General features: G+C 39.5%; 1 protein-coding gene across 1 annotated transcript in view; it reads right to left on the bottom strand.

The window, feature by feature from the left end:
- LOC131691001 (transmembrane protein 145-like) overlaps positions 1 to 26,562 on the bottom strand; it is a 29,438-nt gene that overhangs the window by 1,345 nt on the left and 1,531 nt on the right. The window contains exon 5 of the mRNA XM_058977123.1: positions 53 to 441. Within this exon, the coding sequence (XP_058833106.1) occupies positions 53 to 441 (389 nt within the window). The remainder of the gene's footprint in view (positions 1 to 52; positions 442 to 26,562) is intronic.

The following is a 26,562-nucleotide window of genomic DNA, read 5'->3' on the forward strand; positions in this document are numbered from 1 at the left end:
AACAAACTCTATGATTAATAACTCAATCTCCACATACAGAAACAAAGCTAACCTCCGCTTGATAGATGTACAACGAAATGTACACGATTGCATACAAGTTTGTGAATACCGTAATTTTCACCGTGGCACAGGTCTTCAACCGTGCTCTGGTGATCGTGTACCCTTTGGCCATCAGGAGCAGCAGTAGGAGAAATGTAATCTCGCTGGCACTGGTGAAAAATCCACCGAAACTGGTAAATGGTCCAATACCGGAGACGGCATACTTGGCCCAGGTCACACTGAGCAACAGGACACCGAACCACTGCAGTAGGACACTAAGCGCGAACAGTCGATAAGTACAGTGGTACAAGTGGCGTGTTTTGAGCTCAATGGCACATAAGAAAACCGCCAGCAGCAATAGGGTGTAGGAGATCGATTCAATCAGCAGGAGAGGCGGTATGTCTGAAATGGAAGAGAGGGTAATATATCGATAAAAGAAACTGCCCGAAAAGGTATCTCGTAAAGGCTAACATTATCGTGTTTGCTGGAAAGATTTCAGATAAGCGACCTAAACATTGAAATCAAAGATCAATACCAAAAAAGTTACGTTAGAACGCTATTCTCCGTAGAACACCTTCAGAATGAGACAACTTAGAGTCTGGCAGTATTTTACCATGTACGGTTTTTTTCCTGGCATTAGTTTCGCCTGCCAACGAAGAAAACCCAAATTCTTTCTGGGGTTTTCTTTGGCAGCAGAATGGTATGGATGTTAGGCAACACACCATCTTGGGAAATAGTCACGCTGGAGAGCAATTTGCTCAATTCTGTCATTTGGAATGGCCAGCTGCTGCTGACGTGGGATAATCCATGATCTTTTTGTTTCCACGGGCTGCGTTTCCTGCCAGCTCCAATATTTCGGCGGCGAGATATTCCATTACGATCGCATACGACCTCCGGTTCTGTATTTATCTCAGTTTACGTTCGAAGCCAAATGGGCTTGCCATCGAATGAAATCAGTTTACTTTCATCGTCAAAGAGGTGAAGCTTCGATCAAAAACTGTTCAAGATTTGCAGCATGTAATTAGCGGGAATCAACCAGGGACCCTATTCTCACAGTCACGTCACCTAGTGACTAGAACAAAATTTACTCTAGTCACTAGGTGACGTGACTGTGAGAATAGGGCCCCAGAAATGAGCTTCAGACAGATGATTTAAAATCGGGTTCTCCCATACGTGTATGCTAATTTCGACTCGTCAGATATAAAAATAATAGTTGATGAAGGAAAAGATTTACAAATTCAATTCTTGGTTGATGGCTTGATAGCGCTGATTTGTTTTCCAAAAAAAATGTTCCCTGGGTGAGAGATTGTTTCAGTTGGCCCCCGTTAGCCAAAATTTGGTTGTCTTTTTCAGGAAAATTTTGCCGAATTTTCATCAGTTGAAAGTTTCTGCAATTTAATGTGCTGAAACTTCAATTTTAATTTAATCTATTTGACAGATTCACTTTGCTGAAAATTTAGAAATTCAAATTGTCATATTGACAGCGCGAGTACCGAATTCACAACAATCAAGCCTGTAATACTGAGAAGTTGGTGATTGCGCTGTCAATTTGACAATCTCAACTGCTGATTTTCGGCAAAGTAATTCTGTCAAATGGATTCAATACAAATTGCTGAACTTTCGGCATTTTAGATTATTGAAACTTTCAGCTGATGAAAATTCAGCAAAATTTTACTGACCTTCGACGAAGAAAAATTGGTGTGTAGCACAGATCTGTACAAACCAATCATTACAGTCAGTGAACGGATCCGGAAACCGGTAGTAATAGCGGGAGACTTTAACGCTTGGGCAGTGGAGTGGGGCAGCCGCTGTACAAATAGCAGGGGTCAAGCGCTAATTGAGGCGCTTGCGAAACTCGATACTGTGCTAGCTAATAATAGTTCCGCTAGTACATTCCGTAAAAACGGGGTGGAGGCATGAATTGACGTAACATTTGCCAGCCCGAGTCTGGTTCCAGGCATGGAATGGAGGGTAGACGAGGGCTACACCCATAGCGATCACTTAGCAATCCGCTTTAGGATCAACTATGGTGTGCAGCATCCGAGGGCGGGAGATCCCTGTCAGGTACGCGGGTGGAAGTCCAATCACTTCGACAGCGAAGCGGCCCTGGGACTGGAGGCCAACACCGACAGTCTAAGCGGGGATGCGCTGGTAGTTCTTCTACCACGCGCGTGCGACGCCACTATGCCGAGAAAAACCCTGCCAAGAAACGGCAGATGCCCGGTGGAGTGCCGAGATTGCAGCTCTACGATCAGCCTGCCTCAGAGCTAGACGTAGGATGCAAAGAGCTCGCACCGAGGATGCAAGAGAGAACCGCCGTGAAGTGTTTCGAGCTGCGAAATTGGCCCCTTAACAAGGCCATTAAAAGCCGCAAGAGAGCGTATTTCGACAACCTGTGTGAGAGTGCCAACGCGAATCCGTGGGGTGACGCCTACAGGATTGTGATGGCCAAGACCAAAGGGGGCTCTTCATCACCAGAACGGTCTCCGGACCGGTTGGCGACGATTATCGAAGTACTCTTCCCGTCTCGAGCCACAAGCCCCTGGCCACCTGCACTACGAGAGAGTGCGGGCACGGCCGAAATGGTGGCTCCAGTGACGAATGAAGAACTACTCGCAGTGGCTAAATCCCTAGCAATGAACAAAGCTCCAGGGCCGGATGGAGTTCCAAACAACGCTCTCAAGGCAGCGATCATAGCGAGCCCGAACATGTTCAGGCTAGCTATGCAGAGATGCCTTGACGAGTGCCGTTTCCCCGATAGATGGTGCTGTTGCCGAAGCCCGGGAAGCCGCCAGGCGACCCATCGGCGTACAGACCAATCTGTCTGATAGACACGACTGGCAAACTGCTTGAGAGGATCATCCTCAACAGGCTCACCCCGTACGCGGAAGGTCTGTCAAGCAACCAGTTTGGCTTTCGGAAGGGTAAGTCCACAGTGGACGCTCTCAACTCAGTGATAAATACTGCCGAGATAGCGATCCAACGAAAAAGGCGAGGTATTCGATACTGTGCGTTAGTGACACTTGACGTGAAGAACGCATTCAACAGCACAAGCTGGGATGCCATCGCGCTCTCGTTACACCAGCTTAGCCTACCGGTGGGTCTGTACCGGATCCTGGAAAGTTACTTCCAGAACCGCGTACTGCTATACGAGACCGATGCCGGTCAGAAAAGGGTTCCGATTACCGCCGGAGTCCCGCAGGGCTCGATCCTAGGCCCGGTGCTATGGAACCTCATGTATGACGAGGTTCTGAGACTGAAGTTCCCTCCTGGGGTCAAGATCGTCGGCTTTGCCGACGACGTAACCTTGGAGGTTTACGGAGAGTCAATCCCTGAGGTAGAACTAACCGCAGAACACGCGATCAGCACGGTGGAGGAATGGATGAGCGCGAGAGGCCTGGAGCTCGCTCATCATAAGACGGAGGTAGTTATCGTCAACAACCGCAAGTCGGCACAACATGCAGTTATCCATGTGGGAGAAGTCGCGATCACTTCACAGCGAAGTCTGAAGTCTCTCGGAGTCATTATAGACGACAAGCTGACCTTCGGCAGCCACGTCGGCTATACATGCAAAGAGCGTCGACTGCTGTTGCGGCACTATCGAGAATGATGTCCAACAGCTCAAAGGTGTGCGCCAGTAGACGTAGGTTACTGGCAGGCGTTGCCGTATCTATCCTCAGGTACGGCGGCCCGTCATGGTCAAGAGCACTGAGGGTAACCAGTTACCTACAGAAACTGGAGAGCACCTACCGCGTGATGTGCCTCAGAGTGATATCTGCCTACCGCACGGTATCACACGATGCATCCTGCGTGATAGCGAGCATGATGCCAGTCGGGCTGGTCATTCGGGAAGATGAGGAGTGCTTCGAGCTACGTGGAAATAGGAGAGCTCGCGAGCGCACCAGGGTGACCTCGGTCGCCAGATGGCAGCGTGAGTGGGACAACTCCTCGAAAGGTAGGTGGACCCACCGGCTGATACCTAGCATATCGAGCTGGGTGGGAAGACCCCATGGGGAAGTTCACTTCCACCTGACACAATTCCTGTCAGGCCATGGCTGTTTCCGTCAGTACCTCCACAGGTTCGGGCACGCGGAGGTCCCAGTCTGCCCGGACTGCCCAGGTGTAGATGAAACTGCCGAACACATACTGTTCGTATGTCATCGGTTCGACGTCGAAAGAAGAGCAATGCTTGACGTCTGTGGCTGGGACACAACCCCTGATACCCTTATTCAGCGGATGTGTCAAACGGTGGAGAAGTGGAACGCAGTCTCGGCTGCTACCATCCAGATTGCCAGTAGGCTACAGGTAGTCTGGCGAACCGAGCAACAGACGACGGGCACGGCTAATTAGTGATTGGTTAGCTGGAGCAAAAAGGCCAAGCGCAAAATAAGAGAGTGAATGGTCTGTTCATGCCGAGGCAGGTTGGCGCAGCGAATGGCAACCGCGTAAGGGGTAAACCCAGCCACCCCGAAGCAAGACAGAAGAGTGAGTGTATAGGCGTATAAGTGGACTGCCTCATGCCAAGACGGGAGGGTCGTAGCGTAGTATGTTGGGACTTAGCTATCGATGCCTCGTGGCGTGGCAGAGGAGTGAAAGGGTGAGCATCCAAGTCAGTCTCACACGGTATGTTAAGGGTGAGCACAAAAGTCAGCCTCACATGGTATGGTAGAGGCTAGCACAAAAGTAAGCCTAGCAAGAAATGAGTAAGGTGAGCACACAAGTCAGCCTCGCAAAGAACGAAAAAGGTGAGCACACAAGTCAGCCTCATGTGGAGTGTTTGAGAGTGAATCAAGGTGCGATAGAGAGATCACCAAAGTAAGCCTCATACAGGACGTATGAACGCGTGAGTGAGAGTGATTGAGTACATTAAGTACAGCCATCCCCCCAGAAGTAATACCGAGAGGTAGTTCCTGGGAGGAACGATGGCGGAGCCCAATGGAGTTTAGTCGGTATTAACCCTTAAAACACCGGGACGACTTTGTTGCAAATTTTTGGTTATATCTTTTGATCCAGTGAACCAATTTTCAATATAAAAACGGTTATATTTAGGGGAATAGTTGCACTATCAAATGAATATGAAGAGATAGGGATGCAGTTGGCCAATCCGGAGAGATTACCGGAAATGTATTGTACACCTCGTAATTTCAAAACGAATCCTTATCTGATTTTGATGTTTAGAAATGAAAACGTGTGAAATCTGATTTTTTTTTCTTTTGTAACCATACAGGAATGCTTTCTGTGCTACAAAAGTCATTGTCGATTACCTTGCTGGATGTCATGTGACCGAAAACACCGGTGTCCAGTTCCGGAGAACCAATTAGGATTTAGAGGTCATTACCATCATGCGACACATCAAATCACACTTTCTCAACGAAATAAGACTGATGAAAGAGCAAAGATGACATTTTGGGCACATATGGCCATTTTCACTTCAGTCCCGGAACTCCGGTGTCCAGTTCCGGAGGACCAATTCAGATTTAGAGGTCATTACCATCATGCGACACATCAAATCACACTTTCTCAACGAAATAAGACTGATGAAAGAGCAAAGATGACATTTTGGGCACATATGGCCATTTTCACTTCAGTCCCGGAACTCCGGTGTCCAGTTCCGGAGGACCAATTCAGATTTAGAGGTCATTACCGTCATGCGACACATCAAATCACACTTTCTCAACGAAATAAGACTGATGAAAGAGCAAAGATGACATTTTGGGCACATATGGCCATTTTCACTTCAGTCCCGGAACTCCGGTGTCCGGTTCCGGAGAACCAATTCGGATTTAGAGGTTATTACCATCATGCGACACATCAAATCACACTTTCTCAACGAAATAAGACTGATGAAAGAGCAAAGATGACATTTTGGACACATATGGCCATTTTCACTTCAGTCCCGGAACTCCGGTGTCCAGTTCCGGAGGACCAATTCAGATTTAGAGGTCATTACCATCATGCGACACATCAAATCACACTTTCTCAACGAAATAAGACTGATGAAAGAGCAAAGATGACATTTTGGGCACATATGGCCATTTTCACTTCAGTCCCGGAACTCCGGTGTCCAGTTCCGGAGGACCAATTCAGATTTAGAGGTCATTACCGTCATGCGACACATCAAATCACACTTTCTCAACGAAATAAGACTGATGAAAGAGCAAAGATGACATTTTGGACACATATGGCCATTTTCACTTCAGTCCCGGAACTCCGGTGTCCAGTTCCGGAGGACCAATTCAGATTTAGAGGTCATTACCATCATGCGACACATCAAATCACACTTTCTCAACGAAATAAGACTGATGAAAGAGCAAAGATGACATTTTGGGCACATATGGCCATTTTCACTTCAGTCCCGGAACTCCGGTGTCCAGTTCCGGAGGACCAATTCAGATTTAGAGGTCATTACCGTCATGCGACACATCAAATCACACTTTCTCAACGAAATAAGACTGATGAAAGAGCAAAGATGACATTTTGGGCACATATGGCCATTTTCACTTCAGTCCCGGAACTCCGGTGTCCGGTTCCGGAGAACCAATTCGGATTTAGAGGTTATTACCATCATGCGACACATCAAATCACACTTTCTCAACGAAATAAGACTGATGAAAGAGCAAAGATGACATTTTGGACACATATGGCCATTTTCACTTCAGTCCCGGAACTCCGGTGTCCAGTTCCGGAGGACCAATTCAGATTTAGAGGTCATTACCATCATGCGACACATCAAATCACACTTTCTCAACGAAATAAGACTGATGAAAGAGCAAAGATGACATTTTGGGCACATATGGCCATTTCCACTTCAGTCCCGGAACTCCAATGTCCGGTTCCGGAGAACCAATTCGGATTTAGAGGTCATTACCATCATGCGACATATCAAATCACACTTTCTCAACGAAATAAGACTGATGAAAGAGCAAAGATGACATTTTGGGCACATATGGCCATTTTCACTTCAGTCCCGGAACTCCGGTGTCCAGTTCCGGAGGACCAATTCAGATTTAGAGGTCATTACCATCATGCGACACATCAAATCACACTTTCTCAACGAAATAAGACTGATGAAAGAGCAAAGATGACATTTTGGGCACATATGGCCATTTTCACTTCAGTCCCGGAACTCCGGTGTCCGGTTCCGGAGAACCAATTCGGATTTAGAGGTTATTACCATCATGCGACACATCAAATCACACTTTCTCAACGAAATAAGACTGATGAAAGAGCAAAGATGACATTTTGGGCGCATATGGCCATTTTCACTTCAGTCCCGGAACTCCGGTGTCCGGTTCCGGAGAACCAATTCGGATTTAGAGGTCATTACCATCATATGACACATCAAATCACACTTTCTCAACGAAATAAGACTGATGAAAGAGCAAAGATGACATTTTGGGCACATATGGCCATTTTCACTTCAGTCCCGGAACTCCGGTGTCCGGTTCCGGAGGACCAATTCAGATTTAGAGGTCATTACCATCATGCGACACATTGAATCACACTTTCTTGACGAAATAAGTCAAGTGGAAACAGCATAGATGACATTTTGGACACAGTTGGTCATTGCAGTATCTGTTCCCGAGCTCTGGTGTTCGATTTCGGTTGTCCAGATTTAGAAGACATTTATGTCAAGTAATATTTTCTCGATAATCGAAAGGTCAAAGAGGACCAGTGTAGATTTAGGGGTAATTTCGACTAATCATTTTTGTTTCTTTTAGCCATCAATACAATGGCCATTCTTGGCTGATATATTTTCACTAATTTGGATGCACAGACTGTCTAAACCTGTACTGAATTTTGATAAATTTTCATTTGCTTGTGCGGTACATAAAAACTTTTTCATTTCATAACAATAACAGTCGAAAAATTAAACCGAGGAAATTCGTTATATTGAATATATTGATTTCACACATGATTTTTTGCAATGTGTAGTAGCACATAAAAATTATCTGATACGCATTGCTATCATGTGAAAACTACTATTGGAATTATTATTATTTTATTATTTATTTATTTATTTATTTATTTATTCATTAAATTTTTTCGACAAGAGGAAAAGCCAAGATGGAAACATTTCATGACTTTTATATGTTTCAATCTCAGGGGTAAAAACTCCTTTAAAACATGTACAATATTCATCACAATTTATTATAATTCTTGAATTCTCCCTTAGTTATTTCAATACAACGCAAATAGTTAGTTTTGATAGACCTCAGATTCATGTGGCATTATAGTATAATAGTATGCCACATAGAATTTTGTTTCATAGCAGATAAGACATCATTTTTTGCCTCTCCTTTATTCTGCTATAAATTTTATGCATTGGACGTTTTCGGTCTTGAACGCATCAAAATCACAGCGGAATAATCGAGACAGAGATGAAAAATGGGCAAACTCTGCATTTTACGAATTTGAAGTTCAACTAAACGGTTTGTAAAAACTAGCAGGCCATCTTTTTCTGCGTGTACCAAAAATTCACGTACCAAAGACTTTTACTAGAGAGACTTTCGGTACCTTGACATATATAAACCGAAAGCAAAACAAACATTCTCCGAAGTGGAAACATTAGGAAGACCAGCGACAATCCTAATCTAGTGTTCTGTATCTACTGTTTCAAACATTTAGAACAGGATCTCCTGAACTCACTCGTCGTGACACGTGCTATTGACAGGTTATCATTTTTGTGGCATTATTTGCACAGGACAAATTCCTCTACTTTTATATGTTTTGTGCATGACACTTTTGACATAAATCCTTTCTCCTTGTTGCTTTTTGTTCTACGTGCTGCTCAATGAAATGTGCTATGTCATTTGCTAAATCCATTGGTATATGTCCAAAGGAAAGCCGTTCGCGCAAGTATAAAATTTCCAGTTGTTCTAAAAGTATACTCAAATATTCTGAACGATTTCCTCAACCGGCGAAATGTTCTGTATAAGTGATGTAGCTACTCAGAGTTGCAATATCTGTCATTTCCATCACGATTTCGGGAATTACACCCACATTGATGATGGTTCTGTTTATTTTCTAGTAACCGAAAGTCGTCTATTTGGATTTTAAAATGGTGTTTATCATACATTTCCGATGTGTTCTAATCACCGCCTTTCAAGTGACATTGCATAGGGAATAAAAAGGATGCACAACAGCTGATTTTCATGATGCGATATATATTTCAATGCACCAACTCAGAATTGTAATGTTTACCTTTATTTATTTTGAATTTTGGGTAAAACTCCAATTTTGAGTTGATGCATTGTGCATACATTATGATTATTTTCGTTTTAGCATGTACATCAGATATTGCGCATCGTTTATATCGTTGGGAGTCATTTTATATTTCAAATTTGAATCGAGATATTTCGACAAGCTTTTCGTAAACAAAAAATGAATGACAACGACACCAGTAGTGATGTGAGTTTTGATCTTTCGTCTGAAGATGACGACTGCACAAGTGACCATACAATTTCTGACATCGAATCTGATATCGATTTAGAATGCGGAGCAGGGTGAGCGTTGTAATATTCTTCATCTTCTCTGTATAAGTTATTCGATATGCGTTTCTAGACCTTCGACAGTGAAACCTTCGAAAAAATCCTACTATGGAAAAGATGGTACTGTCTGGAATTCTGCAGATACATCAACTCGAGTAGCATTTGGTAAATTTCAACAAAATTACGGTGTTTCAAAGCAGTGCCGAAATATAACAACACCTTGTGAAGCTTTTTCGTGTTTTTTTACCAATGAAATTTTCGAACTGATGGTTCAGTGCACGAACATCTACGGCTACACTTATTCGGAAAAAAAGAATAAAAAATGGAAGCCTGTCACCGTATCCGAAATGCGGAGCTTCATAGCAGTTCTTATTGCTGCTGGAAGAAATAAGCAAAACCACTTGAACATCAAGGAAATGTGGACATCCAATAAAACATGGCGTGTTGACTTTTATCGGATTGCAATGTCCAGGAATAGATTTTACAACATATATGTATGCTGGCGATTTGACGATATCAGAACTCGTTCAGAGAGAATGTCTGTTTCAGGCGATAAACTGGAGCCTGTGCGATGTCTACTTGACATATTTTCAGAACGATGCCGGAAAAATTACATTCCTTCAGTTTCGCTAACTGTTGACGAACGACTTTGCCTTTTCAGAGGTATGATCCAAATTACTTTATATTGTTTTTATTGAATTTGATATTTTCATATCCAGGTCGATGTCCCTTCAAAATTTATCTCAAAGCTAAACCTGGCCGATATGGAATTAAAATATGGGTCTGCGCAACGCTCTCGGGATATATTTCAAACTTTCAGGTCTATTCTGGAAAAATCAACAAAACACCCGAGAGAGGACAGGCTATGCGTGTAGTTCTGGAACTTGCGGGACCGTTCACAGGACAGTGGAGAGAAATTACAGCTGACAATCTTTTCACTAATATACAACTAGTAAAGCAACTGCTAGACCTACATACCAGATATGTAGGAACTGTAAGATCCAACAAGCCGTGGATCCCTCCAGATTTCCTGTCTGTCAAAGATCGTGAACCCGGCTCTGTTTTAGAAGGATGGAATGAGGGATGTAGACTAGTTTCTTACTATCAGAAAAAAGGTAAGAAGCCAGTAGTACTACTGACCTCCAAACAATTTCCGGAACCAGCTGCTTCAACAGAAAAACCGCTTGTAGTGAAGCACTACAATAAAACAAAAACGGGAGTAGATTTAGGAGACCAGCTTACTCGAAAGTACACAGTCCAAAGGAGAAGCAGAGTTTGGAGTAAAAAAATTGTAATGGAAATGGTAGATATTGCAACTCTGAACAGCTACCTCATGTTTACTGAACTTTTCACTGGCTGGGGGAATCGTTCAGAATACTTGAGGATACTTGCAGAACAACTCGCAATTCCATACATGCGTGAACGGCTTTCCTTTGGACATATACCAATGGATTTAGTAAATGACATAGAACATTTCATTGAGCAGCACGTAGAAGAAGAAGCAACAAGGAGAAAGGAATTATGTCAAAAGTGTCGTAAAGTTGCTGTTGATTCTTGTGTTCTTTGCAAACTTATTTTTTGTAGAAAACATGTAAAAGTAGAGGAATTTGTCCTGAGTAAATCATGCCACAAAAATGATAACCTGTCAGTAGCACGTGTCACGACAAGTGAGTCCAGGCGATCCTGTTCTAAATGTTCGAAACGTAAAATATGCCGAACTACACAGAAGTGCTGCGCCTGTGGGGAGTTGACATGCTCCAACTGTGCAGTAAGTAGAGCTTTCAAAGTGTGTGACAATTGCTAATAAGAAATAGACGTGAAAAGAAATAAACGTGTAAAATTTTAACTTTGATCTCGTGTGAATTGATGTGTTACTTGAAATGAATTACCCCTAAATTTTCGCTGGTCCTGGTTGACCTTCCTATTACCGAGAAAATGTTACTTGACGTAAATGTCTTCTAAATCTGGACATCTCCGGAATCAAACACAAGAGCTCGGGAACAGATGCTGCGATGACCAACTGTGTCCAAAATGGCATCTTTGCTGTTTCCACATGACTTATTTCGTCGAGAAATTCAATGTGTCGCATGACCTCTAAATCCGAATTGATTCTCCGGAACCGGACACCGGAGTTCCGGGACTGAAGTGGAAATGGCCATATGTGTCCAAAATGTCACCTTTGCTCTTTCATCAGTCTTATTTCGTTGAGAGAGTGTGATTTGATGTGTCGCATGATGGTAATGACCTATAAATCCGAATTGGTTCTCCGGAACTGGACACCGGAGTTCCGGAACTGAAGTGAAAATGGCCATATGTGCCCAAAATGTCATCTTTGCTTTTTCATCAGTCTTATTTCGTTGAGAAAGTGTGATTTGATGTGTCGCATGATCGTAATGACCTCTAAATCCGAATTGGTTCTCCGGAACCGGACATTGGAGTTCCGGGACTGAAGTGGAAATGGCCATGTGTCCAAAATGTCACCTTTGCTCTTTCATCAGTGTTATTTCGTTGAGAAAGTGTGATTTGATGTGTCGCATGATGGTAATGACCTCTAAATCTGAATTGGTCCTCCGGAACTGGACACCGGAGTTCCGGGACTGAAGTGAAAATGGCCATATGTGCCCAAAATGTCATCTTTGCTCTTTCATCAGTCTTATTTCGTTGAGAAAGTGTGATTTGATGTGTCGCATGATGGTAATGACCTCTAAATCCGAATTGGTTCTCCGGAACCGGACACCGGAGTTCCGGGACTGAAGTGAAAATGGCCATATGTGCCCAAAATGTCATCTTTGCTCTTTCATCAGTCTTATTTCGTTGAGAAAGTGTGATTTGATGTGTCGCATGATGGTAATGACCTCTAAATCCTAATTGGTTCTCCGGAACTGGACACCGGTGTTTTCGGTCACATGACATCCAGCAAGGTAATCGACAATGACTTTTGTAGCACAGAAAGCATTCCTGTATGGTTACAAAAGAAAAAAAAATCAGATTTCACACGTTTTCATTTCTAAACATCAAAATCAGATAAGGATTCGTTTTGAAATTACGAGGTGTACAATACATTTCCGGTAATCTCTCCGGATTGGCCAACTGCATCCCTATCTCTTCATATTCATTTGATAGTGCAACTATTCCCCTAAATATAACCGTTTTTATATTGAAAATTGGTTCACTGGATCAAAAGATATAACCAAAAATTTGCAACAAAGTCGTCCCGGTGTTTTAAGGGTTAATGGCAGCGTCACCATTCGAGCCCGACACGCCCCCTGTACACCCCGTGTGGTAGCTTGGACACCTACCAATAGCACGTGTACTGGGCTAGGACGTAAAGGTCTTCTCCATTGCAAAAAAAAAGTCAGTGAACGGAGCCGACTGAATCCTAGTAATCACATCCCAGCAAACAAATTTGTAGTTATATTGACATTTCAAACGAGTTATACATGTAAATATACAGTACAACTATGTCGTATACAATTCGCAAATATGCTATATACGAACAAAAGTGGAAGCAATATATCTACATTGGGAGAAAATCGGGTTTCAATATACGATATAAACTGTACACAAATGCGACTGTGGACGGTACTTATTCTGATTCCATGTGGCAAGGAAGACTCCTTTTATACACTCTTACGACTCAAAGCAGTACTACGATTATATTAGACTTTCGGAAATATTAATATAAAATAAAAGGTAGAAATGAGACGCATCTTTCGACTGCCTGTTTTTTAAAGAACGAGAATTACTTTAAAATGTTCACATCCTAAAACGTTTTATGCATTTTATTTTTCCTAGAAATCGGTTCACTCGGTCTCGAACCCTGAAGCATCAGGTTACGTGCCTGCAACATCTCCCATACACCATTCGATAGGTGTGGTTAGTTTGGGCCAAACTAATTGACACTTAGGAAAACGCTTATATTATACTATTTACGCATTCTATATTTTTTGTCTGTTAACTCTTATGAGTTTTTTTTTATACCTGCTTCAGTCTTGAAATTAACTTAAACAACATATAGAAAAACTCATAATTTTATCTATTACCTAAAAATTTCGTTCGATGCAACCATGTTGTTATGAGAACAAATTGAAGGCAATATCACCATATAACTGAGACCCCCTTTTTATTAAGTATCGATTCATTTTTTTTTTTTTAAATTAACAGAACTGATATTTTATTTTGAGTATTGAATTCAAATTGGTACCAAGCCAGCATTTCATTCGTAAGTAGCCCCACCACTCTTTGCTTTACGATTCTTGGCGTACAATATTTGGATTAATTTGGCTAAACGACACATATTTGTGTAGTCGTAATTGTGTCATATTACTGCACTAATAACGATCTCTTTTATACATTATATTACTAAGTTTGTACTCATATGCGAGAATCGTAAAAGAGTTACCAGATCGCACTAGTTAAGACAAATGTTGTATAATGCGTATACATACGGTGTAGCACCATGCGATTCCGATAAAAATTGCATTCTTATATGATTTTAGTTGGTCATCTTTATACGACGTACTGTCGAGATTTGCGGCTCGATATATGAAATTATCGATAACCGATCACGAACTGGCTTCGGTCGGGTATTTTAATAACCGGCTTTTCATCATGTATGCTACTCGTTAACCATCGTAAATGAAAATAATTGCCTCTGCAGGTAAATACACAAACTAGATCATCCGCCAGCCATATACAGCTCACAAATATTTCCCTTTCGGTATTGTACAGCCCTTTGAGTAGACGCCTTGTACGCTCTAAACAGCTCAAGCAGACCCGTAGCCAGGATTTTGTTTCGGGAGGGACTTAAAACACTTTTCATGAAGGTGTTAACTGAAAACTGAATGTAATTTTAAAAAGTTATTAGTGAAGACAGTTCCAAAACTTAGGCAGTAGATAATATGTTATTTGATACAAGAAAGGCTATCGTATATCGACGAATTATTGCTTTTGAATTAAATTATTAATTTATAAGCTGCAATTTTCACCGTTGGAATATACAAACGTCGTCTGGTGGGTGCCTCTATCATGCAACTTGTTGCCAAAGAATTAAAGCTATCCAGCGCAGGTTCATACGATATGCGTTACGTCAATTGCCTTCGAGCGAGCCGCTAAACTTTAGAATATCGTAAACACGCGTCGCAGGCTAGCTTCGTGTCGTAGGTTCTTCTGACTGAATATGATGTTCCCGATCTCCTATCACAAATTAACCTGTACGCACCAACTAGTTTCCTCCTTCCTCGAACACTGCTGTAGCGCAACACTAACTACGCTGCCAACAGACCGATATTAGAAATCACCCGTCGCTTCGACGATTATATCTTCGACTTTGTCATTAGTTCTACACAGTTTCGTAGCCGTTTGTTGCCATTTTAGGTAATTTCTTTTAGGTTTAGTTAATTAAGACTCAGTGTCAGTTGGACTTCAATTATTTAAATACAAGCACAAGAGAATGCCGAAATTCGCTACAAATCATCTGATCGGGCAAGCGATTTGTAGAAATGGATCATTTATATTATTTTCAATAATATAATACATTAAAGACTATTTTCGGCAATATTATCAGACAAGTGAGAACAACTAATTATTTATCTATTTATATCATTAGACAGACTGTTTTTTAGGCAATTGGATCCTTGAAACTACGGCAAAAGGCCCACCAGTAATTTTGCTTGTTAACATGTGAAGTGTGTGCAAAAAACTACTCATTTCTCTACAAAGCATAAATTAGAACATTCGCTCTATTGACTTACAATCTTGCAAAACCATTGGGACTCTATAAGATTACATTGATTAGGCAAATATTATATTTGAGCACACAAAGCTTATAGGATTTTTTTTAGAATCTTTGAATTTATGAATATAAAAAGTATGTGTCAGTCCTATAGTCCGGAATTTTATCTATTAAAAGACTGTTCTCTAATCGGAAGGAAATCCCTCAGCACTGATTACTGTTATCTTCTAATTCACGTATGTTTTCTTAAATGTAACATTGATGACACCACTAAAATAACTAGAAACTATAAATATGGGTGAGTTCTTTAATTTTAGCATCAGTCTTGCTTCCGACAAATCAAAAAGAACACATCGCACTTGCTTCTCCTGTGCCGAAGAAACTTTCTTTTAGATTTCTCTATTTTTAAATCACTGCAATTTATCCGATTCCTGTGAATCTTTTGCAAAAGTTTTGTTGCATGGCTTACTGTCTAGTTCCTTCTGGCAGTTGGATTTGCTATGATGCTTGCAGTTACACTTTCTAAGTAAATTCAAATATGTTGACACTAATCTGCTCAGTAATTAGTTTGTTTTTAATTAGTTTTTTTACAATCATTGAGATTGGAAAAGATGCATGAATTCTTGAAAAATAATGCTTTTTGATTACAAGTTTGTTTTACCAAAATTTAGGAAACAATTCCAATTTTTTGATTATAGAGGTTCAACCTTAAGGTCATTCGCCTATTTGCCGTTTTTTCACACCGAATTGAGCGGATTAGAGCACAATTCCGACATCACTCGTTCTGAGTGCATAGAAAAGATGGAAGAAATGCTCTTGAGGCGACATAGGCTAGCTGATTCTCTTTTTCTCCTGATTTGTGATCATCTCTCTCCTGATTTTTGATCATCTCTCTCATTTTATTCCAAAACGAATAAAAACAGATCAAGAGACTGCCATATAGAGTAGAGTGGGGTCAAGTAGGTCAGTTTTCTGTGGTGAGCTCGTGTGATGGTATTTTTGCACTGATTTTGACTAACAAGCACTCGTTGGAAAGGTTATACATCTGGCAACGTTTCGGCAATAATGGTTTTATGCCTGGCTAAACATTTTTCAAGCTAAATCCAATAAGACGAAGGTACTTTATTCAATGTTTTTGAAATCTTAGGGTACTTTAGGTTACTATATTCAAGGTTAAATTAAACAATGTGCACGCCTAGAAAATCACTGGTTCCTTTTATTAAGGCACAAATCCTCGACTACATACGGGGAACGTGCCATTTAAGCCAATATATTCTGATTCCTGATTTTATTTGAAGGGAATTAATGCTACAGATTATTTAAAAATTAAACTGACGTCATTCAGGTAAGAAAATGAGATGTTGCAAATGATATGAAAAATCGTGAAACAGCGAAAGGAAATGTTGAAAACACATGTTCTTTCAGCAGCTGCGCCTGGCTTTGCTACTTGTGAATGACTTCTTCGGTGCCCTCGTCGTCGCCAGATTGTGTATTTGAATTTATTAATTCCGGCTCACTTGGTTGTTTAGCTGTGAGACGATCAGTAGTGACCTATCGTGCCCCCAGCGTATGTTGATGTCCGTATTTTTACAAAAACAAAATTATCAAAAACTATATCACTGATTTTCTGCGATATATTTTCTGAGTTTCATCAAAACAAACGTCACTTCTACTGAGATCACGGTAAAAGCTTTGTTAGCTGGGTGCTCGGCTGTGTAAAACTCGGTAGAAGTTGCGAAAAAAACTGGGATTCGGTAGAATAAAATTAAGTGTGTAACACATCTTAGCAACCATTGCTTTTGTTTTACTGAACACCGTGGCACATTGCGGCACAAGCTACCACGCGGTTTGATTGTGAGCACAATTCGATTTGTGCTAAGTGACTCATCCCTTGGGTTGCTGTCTTTATGTTCGCAAACAGATGAGTTCTTCCTTGCTTGTTGCCTTTACGAGTGTGAATTTCCTTAATGATTTATTGGCTGTAGGTTTTGAGATACGTGACGCTGCTTTTGCCATTGTCAATATTACCTGAACAGGTGCCACAAATTTAATATTTTTGGTGTTCAGCGGTTTTTGATCAAGGTAAATCATAATGTGGCGTTTTTACAGAACTAGAACGTAATAGTTTGTCCTTGATATGTGCAAAGAATACTATGTGTGATTGTACTATCCCATTATGTTTTGTACTGCATTTCTCCCAAATGAGACATGTATCTGCCAGTAAGCGGTATCCGATCTTGTAACCGAACATTGATTTTCTCACCGTCCATTTATACCAAGCTCTTAATTAAAGCATTGTCACACACAACTAAGTGTTTTAAATTATTCAAAATGAATGGCTTAGCCTGGGCCAATTTGTTAAACGCGATGAGCACTGAATGCCTGAGATGGTAGAATTTGATTAAGGTAACTATCGTAAGTATAACCTCCATTTTCACCTTCAGAAAATTTTCCTCATCACGAATACTCGATCTTATGCGAATCATCAATAATCACAGTATTTGGCCGGAGTATCACTTCTTGCTTCTGTGACTTACTCATGTCGACAGATTACTAGGGCAAGAAGTATAGTAGCAGTTTCCCTTGTTCTTCAGACAAAGCACACAATATAAAAGTAACTATTTTTGTCGTTTGCTTTGCACTGGCTCGGGCAGAATCATAAACCACGCTGAGTTTCGTTACCGTTATTTTTGGTTGTTGGAAACAACAATCTTCTTTAACTATTTCTCAATGATTTGTTCACACCAAACGAGTTTCAAAATTGTTAAGTCGTTGATAATCACATTTTTGAAATTTATTTTCAAAACATTTCGTAGGGGGCTTTAGCCCCCTGCCCCCCCCCCTCCCACTACGTGCCTGGTTGTCCTATATCGGTGTTGATATTAACAATCGGTATAAATACCGATAAGCCGTTATATATGGCAACGCTGAGTCTACCTGCGCTAAGCTAACATATTATTTTTGAATTTTTTCCCTCATTCTAGGACTAATGAAATATTGGATTGATCTCCTCCTCTATTAACACTTATCTTGTGAAATACATTAAAACACTTCAGTTTTAGGTTCAACTATGCTAACTAATGGAATATATTGAAGAGACTTCATTCTTCGGAAGGTGTAAGTAAATTAGTTATGGAGCTTGCGTTTGACTTTGTCTCATCAGATTCCGACATTAACTTAACGACAGGACTAAGCTAGCGCTAGATTGACGCAGCATAGCGTATATTGGAAAACCAAACCAAGTTTCGATTCCATTAATTCTCAGCTGCAAAATTTTTCGAGTACTAAAATAAAGTTTGGTTTTCAAAAGTAACAAATTTCAGGTAACCTAGGATATAGGTGTCAAAGTCTACTGTCACAATTCTCTTTGAGATGGTATCCCGGAATCGTTATCTTTCTAACACTAATCGCAAAAGAAAATAAAAAAGATATTGCCCGTTTCGTTTGTAGATAGGCCAATTATGCCTATTTTCATAAAGTTTCTATTATTAATCTACCCATTTGACGCAGTTAGTTAGAGCAGCGTCTGCCATGTTTGTTCAATGCAATGAGTCAAACACGAACATTTCAGCGTTTTCATGACATTTGTGTTATTAGATTGGTTCTTAACAACGAAGCAAAGCTATTGATGCCAATTTATATGTGCTCCGTCGATTGTAGATCGAGTAATTAATGTAATGAAGTGATGTACTCTCATTAATAGGGTAAAAATGGCAAAGCTGCATGAGCCACGAGCTTTACTAAGTATACAAACATACTGACATCGGATGTTTGATAAAATACGGTTGACTAGCCGGTTATCTCTCCCGCCATTTTGACGCCTAATATTGACCCATCCAGCGTCGTACCAATCAACTTAATCAGCTTGGTCGAAAAGCCACGTTCAAACATTATCTGGCACAGTTCGTTTCGTTTCACTGAATCGTACGCCGCACAGATGATGAGTTCGCCAGTTGTATTTCCCGAAATTCATCCAGAATTTGTCGCCGGTCGGTGGTCCGTTGTTGATCGTCCTTCTGGAAACGGCGAAACGAAACAACACAGTCTGCTAAATAGTTTGAGTTTGTGGCCCTTTTTCAAGATAGCGCATATGAGGCAATCCAAGTAATTCTTTTTGTACCCAAATCATCCAGATCACCACTTGTGTGTCACAATGTCTCAGACTCTCTTTTGGACTCTATGACCTGGAACGTTACGGAGCATTACTAGTTGCACCACTATTAGGACGTTATCACACGGTCCAATGCCTGTTTTGGTGTCATGAAGGGGTCTGGCCGAGATATGTGACCAGCGTTGTTTGCTTGTGGGCTACGACAGTCAAATAATACGGAATAGATTTAGTCACCCGCATTCTCAGAACACGAACACCGTTGGTAATACCAAGGGAAAGCTTCTCCAAATTTCATTCCAAACAGATTCAACGAATGTCGAAGTACGGAAAAGTGCCGTATTTCGACATTCGTTTAATGAATTCTGGCTAAGTGCGCTGTGCTAGGTTATGTACATAAACGCCACCGCCACATCATCGCTATATATGAGCGACCGAAAATAAAAGTCGCCAGGATAGGACATGCTTCGCAAAACCCGTTTCAAACATATTAGAATATAAAAATCGGAAATAAACTTCAAGCATAAAAATCGGACAGAAAGCATTCAGCATAAGAATCGCTTAAAAATTTCTCACCCGTAAAACTCGGCAATGATGAACCTTCAGTATAAAAATCGTTTAAAATAAATAAATCGTTCGTAGGAGCATCCGTATATCTTGATGATCAAGATTAAAAGTCGGCTATCAAAAACTACTGTGTAAGAATCGGATATATGTTTTTCCGGTTTTTGTGATGAAGGTTTTTTATCCGACTCTTACAAAATAATGTCCCAGTCCGATTTTTATGCTTGAAGTTTATATCCGGTTTTTATATTCTAATACAGGGTGTTTGGTTCATGGTTAAGAATCTTTCGGGGGGTGATAGACTGTCATATTTGGAGAAAAAAATCATTCTACACATACCATCAAATCTCAACCGTTACAGAGTTATTGAACTTTTTGTAGAAAAAAACTTATTTGTCTTAAAACACCTCTAACTTTAAAAGTATACTTTATATTTTAAATCTTTTAGTTCCATTCGTAAGGTGAGAAAATTTCCTATTGAATGGTGTTCTCATATCCTTTAATTAATTAGCTTTAATTACCTTTTAGCTGTAAAGTAGTTAAAAATTAGTGTCTTTGAGGAGGTTTTTGCTAATTTTCTCGAAATAATGAAGTATGATTATAGCAATATCCATTATCCAAAAGTTGGGTTTGAAGACGATTCATAATTTGTTCTTGGACGTCATATTCCTATCTCTTCTCATTTCTTTGTAATTTCATTACTATACTTTTCCTGTAACCGACTTGCAAGTGCTTAAAAGACTCTAATCTAAAAAATATGCTTTATATCGTTATTTACAAGATTTCATTGGAAAGCTGAGAAAATGTCCTACCAGAGTATGTACAAATATCTTTTAGTTAAGTGTACTAAATAATTTTTTACTAACGAAATAACTCAAAATTTGTGTTCTTTGGAGAGTTTTTTAGTTATTCTAATTATTAATCAACAAAATTTATCGTAACTATTGTTCATTTGATGCCCCTTAATGTTCTCTATAATTTTTTATTAGACACTTTGTCTATATCTCTTTTCATTTTGCTGCTATTTAATAGTTAACACAGCGTGAGCTCGCCACAAATGTAGTGGGTTCGAAATCATTATTTTTGCATATGAAACGATGTGATAAAAACGATTTTGCGTCGAAACCAAAAGAGATAATTGAATGGAGTCAAAGAAAGAACTGTAGAACTTGCTGAGATGTATTATTTCCATGATAATAATGGTGATGTTTATTATTTACTATTTGAAGAAAATTAACGGAAATGCTAATAATAGCACTAACTTTAAATTAATTTACTTCTAAAAGAATACTAAATTCAGTTAACTGAAAGGTATTAATACATTTTTCACTGTAAAATTTTCCTGGCTTTCGAATAAAAAGAAAAAAAAGTACAATAAGTGCATTAATTTTTCAATTAGAGCTGGTACTAGTGAAAATGAGATAAAAATATCCAAGTTGAATAACCCAAAATCGTGAAAATAAGAAAAGGTAAGTGTATCATGTCAAAGAACGAATTAAGCAGACTAACAATCTGAATTATTAAAATGATAAGGTTAACTATTAGGATTTTCAAAAAATGAACGAAAAATCGTTTAAAGAGAAAAAGTGGCAGCACTGCCAAGTCGCTAGAAGGTATTTTTGTTTTTGTCCAAACTTTTTTAAAGTTTTTGAGTGAAATACAGTGTAATTTATCGAAAAACGAAACCAACCATTCACTAGGTCGTGTCTACCATTAAGCTGTGTATTAGTTGGTCAAAATGTCGCGAGAATAGTGCAGTTTAACAAAAAAAAATTTCGTTATTTTACCAAGTACGGGTGTGATTCTAGCCACTAAAATACACTCCCATTCGTTCTACTCGGTGCCTGCAGCGCCATTTAAACCTGACTTTAAGGTTCATCGCTTTGGTTGATAGATGATAGAGGAGAAAATTTCGCAAAGGAAAAACATCCCAGTTAAACCCATTCAGGAACCGGTTCGGATTTCTGAGTGGAGTCCGAGTGGATTCCAGCTCAGGTGCAGCAGCCGATTCCGAATCAATCGGTTTCGGCATCGGTTGTTGCGTTTGAGCTGGAATCCATACTGACTCCGTTCAGGATTCCGAATCAAATTCCGAATGGTTTGACCGGGATAGATTGATTGATTGTCGCAACAGTCTCAGCCGACAGCGAAATAAAAGGAACAGGTAGCTTCTAGGGAGATGTACGGGTGTCGATAGCCAACCCACCCCACAGGAATATACCATACGGGAACTGGTTTTGAAGAAACCAGCGGAAACTGAAGGAGGGATTGCGCTGTACCTGCAAATGTGAGAAAGAGAAAGGATTGCTCGGGCTGTTTGATGCGTGAGAAAGCAGCTGGAGATTTTGAGGATATCTGGAGAAGGTTTGGAATGGGACGAAAAATGGATAAGCAAGTATCAGTCACTCGCGTAAGTAGGAGATGAGGAGGGAAATAGAAAAACTGGTATATTTTTCTATAGCCATATTCTAATTTATATATACAAAAATCAAATAAATACACTAAATACGCGTCGATTTCTTACCTCATGTAAGGAATCGAAAGTCTTATTGTAATGTTATAATCCATTTGATACAAACATTACAGTAAGGCGGGGCTGATTGATGGAAAGATGACTTCGGAACATGTCTGGGGCTGTGCACGAAATGGGTCATCGGAAAGTCTAACACCTACCTAAATGATCGAACCAAGTTATTTGCGTGGATATGTTAAAATACATGCAAACATCTTTTTTCTGTAAATCACTACCAGCTAGTGGGAGTTAGGATGGTTAACACACACACATGAACGAAAAATCGTTTAAAATTGTTTAATTTTCAATAAATTACTTTGAAAAGGCTACTTAAACTTATTAGCTGAAACATGTGAGGGCATCACTCAATGCGAAATTTTCTCACCTTTCGAATGGAACTAAAACATTTAAAATACAAAGTATACTTTTAAAGTTAGAGGTATTTTAAGACAAATAAGTTTTTTACACAAAAAGTTCAATAACTCTGTAACGGTTGAGATTTGATGGTATGTGTAGAGCAATTTTTTACTCCATATATGGCAGTCTATCGCCCCCCGAGAGATTCTTAACCATGAACCAAACTCCCTGTATATTTGAAATGGGTTTAAGAAGCATGTTCTGTCCTTGCGACTTTTATTTTTGGTCGCTCAATATAAGGATGCCGTTGTATTCGACGTCGCTTTGCATGTTGTTTTTCGCAATGTATTATTATTCCTGGGCTTAGCTTTCACACGTCATCAATATACAGTTTCTCGCGTGGTGCCGTTGTATGTAGATCACTTACTCGAGACTGAGCGCCATCTTAACTTGTACTTTTCCTTCTCCTACACTGTAGCTCTATCGCGAAGTTTCTTAACCCATTCATGCATATGTTGTTTGAGGGCAACAACGTTTTTAAACAGCTATAACTTTTGATTGAGGCGAGATTTGCTCACAAAAACAAGTAAGGCTCATTAATGTGATTATTGCCTTTAATTTGAGTATTAACAGTTACAAGGATCAGCTCTACAACTGAAGTTATTGCAATTAGTCTGATTGGATTCCGATGGAGCAGTGCTGCCAGAGACAGTTTACGTTGACGACGGAAAATGATTTTTTCATATATCTTCGTTACGGTGCAATATAATCGAAACTGATAAAACTTATCAATTTAGACTGTCGTTGGCTACGTTTTCCACGTAATTGGACTATTGTAATTATTCTAGGAGAATTGTATTGAGCATTGGAAGGTAAAAATTGACCAGCTTCTAGCACTGCCATGGAAGCAACTATCTTTATGAAAATAGACTTTTCGTGTTTCTTGACCCCACCGTTTTCAAGGAAAAATAGTTTTGAAACCCTACATGCAAAAAGGAAAAATAGTTTTGAAACCCTACATGCACTAGAAAAAAGTTGGGCATGAAAGGGTTAAAGTAGACACTTTGATTTTCAGTGGCTGAAACATCATCACTTTGCAGACGAAGAAAGCGATAGGGTAAACAGGTCTAATACGCCCCCCTTAAGGAAAAATAGCTATATTTCACCAATCGACGCTATGATCTTCTCACTAGCGACTCTAATTTATTGTTATATTAGTTAGAAATTAGTACCCGTTATATTTTTTTATTAAAAACATCCTGATACAAGTACTATTAAACATTTTTCAAAGATGCCTAAATTCTAGTTTTTTCTTTCACCCAGGCAAAATGCCCCCGGTGAAAGTGTAATATGCCCCACAACAAGAGGACGGTATGCCCCACAGCAATCAGTGAGTATGCCCCACAAGAATGGGTGGGGCGTTTTGGCCGATGATGTGCTGTTGTGAATACTTGAATAATTCTACACACATATATAGTTTTAAGCCAAGCTAAAAACTAAGATAGCACAGTGTTTTAAAACGTCGTTTTCGTGCTCAAAATTAATAGCGTCTAAACCGTTAACTTTAGAAGTATAGTTTGTTCGGAGAAGTTGTTGTTCTTATGATTACGCATCCACAGAAGTATACCGTTCAGTGATTAATTCACCTATAAGTGATATACGAAATTTATTTTCCGAACTAATTGAGATAGAGACTTTGTGTCTTCGACAAAGCAAATATTACTACAAAAGAAATAGCTGAAAACACCATATATCTAGCTTCAATAGTTTACGAGTTATGGAACATATTATATGGAAGACCCCTTAAAATTAGTTTTTTTCATGATAACTTTTTTAGACATTCTCGTATCTTCATGAAATCTTCCACAAAGTTGTTTGCGGTATCAAAACACATATTTTTGCCAAACACAGTCAATTCCTATCTGTTGAACTTAAAAAGATATTCCAAATTTCACGATATTTTTGGGGTGACTTCCACCTTAAATAATTCGTTAAGGAGCAAAAAGGAGCAAACTACATCATAACATACTGAAAGTAGCTAGCTTTTCGCCCGATTGTTAGTCGACGCGATTCTCCTCGAGTGTTATGTTCAAAACAATATCCCATCACAGTGGTTTAAAATGAAATATTCAAGCGCACTGCGATAAGCAGCATCATCTTTTCATGGTAAATTGCATAAAACATATTCATCGATGTCTAAAAAAAGGAAAAGAGAACTTTGACCACAATCAATATCAAAGTACGAAACGTAGCATATCGTGCGTTCGAGAAGTGTGTCACGTGAAATTTAAACAATCAGTGGATACTGGTAAGTTTCAAAAAATGATGGAAATCCCACATCCTAATTAATAATTTTTTTATATTGTAACGACATTTAATTATCAAGGGACTGGAAGTTGAAGTATTTTTCAAATATTAAGAGCCATAGTATTCATGGAAGAGGAAGGATTTGAAGTAAGAAAGTTTAGAAAAGCGTGGAGTAGGGTCAATGAACAAGCTTAGAGTTTCCCGGCTACTTAACTCTTTGACTTCTGCAACGCATGAAAATATGAAAAATATAATGAAAATATCGACATTATAAACACATCCAAAACTACAATTTGGTTTTTGAAAGGCAATCCATATGAATTGCATGTTATAGGCGATCGTGTTCTATGCAATTTACCACAAAAACATGAAGCTGTTTGTCGCAGTGCGCTTCAATATTTCATTTTATACCACTGCGATGGCATATTGTATTGAACATAACACTCGGGGAGAATCGTGTCGACTAACAATCATGTCATTATGTGAAAGTAAAAAGCTAGTACTTTCAGTATGTTATGATGTTGTTTGCTCCTTAACGAATTATTTAAGGTGGAAGTTACCCCAAAAATATCATAAAATTTGGAATATCTTTTTAAATTCAACAGATAGGAAGTAGCCAAGTTCAGCAAAAATATGTGTTTCGATACCGCAAACAACTTTGTGGAAGATTTCATGAAGATACGAGAATGTCTAAAAAAGTTATCATGAAAAAACTAATTTTAAGGGGTCTTCCATATAATATGTGCCTTAACTCGTAAACTATTGAAGCTAGATATATGGCGTTTTCAGTAACTTCTTTTGTAGTAATATTTGCTACAACTTTGCCGAAGACACAAAGTCTCTATCTTAATTAGTTTGGAAAATAAATTTCGTATATCACTTATAGGTGAATTAATCATTGAACGGTATACTTCTGTGGATGCGCAATCATAAGAACAACAACTTCTCCGAATAAACTATACCTCTAAAGTCAATAGTTTAGACGCTATTAATTTTGAGCACGAAAACGACGTTTTAAAACACTGTGGATAGTAACTATAATATTTTAGTAAGCTACTTGAAATAGTTCTATTGAATCCGACTGTTTCTAATTGGTTGTAATGCTATTGGAAAAAGTGGAAGCTTACATAAAAGTAGCTCTTTTGAAGCTTTTGTGTATATTGTTGTATTGAAACATATTAAAAATACCAAACTAACTTAGTACGTTGATTTCATGAAACGATCCTGTTATCAGTCATTTTTACATTTTAGATAATTCAGGAGTCCGGTGAGGCGTATTATACCCTTTTACCCTACTGCATTGTTTATGTGGATACGTAATAAAGCGTGGAAAGAAAAATTGCTTGTTTACTTCTAGATAGTTAAAGAGGAGCGTATTTTTGCGAGTTGAGAGGAGCTAGTTTGAGGATATGTTATTGTTCCTAATCCAGTGTGATAAAGAGCTATATAT

Source organism: Topomyia yanbarensis, chromosome 3, assembly GCF_030247195.1.
Source record: "Topomyia yanbarensis strain Yona2022 chromosome 3, ASM3024719v1, whole genome shotgun sequence".
In the NCBI taxonomy this organism is placed as follows: Eukaryota; Metazoa; Arthropoda; class Insecta; order Diptera; family Culicidae; genus Topomyia; species Topomyia yanbarensis.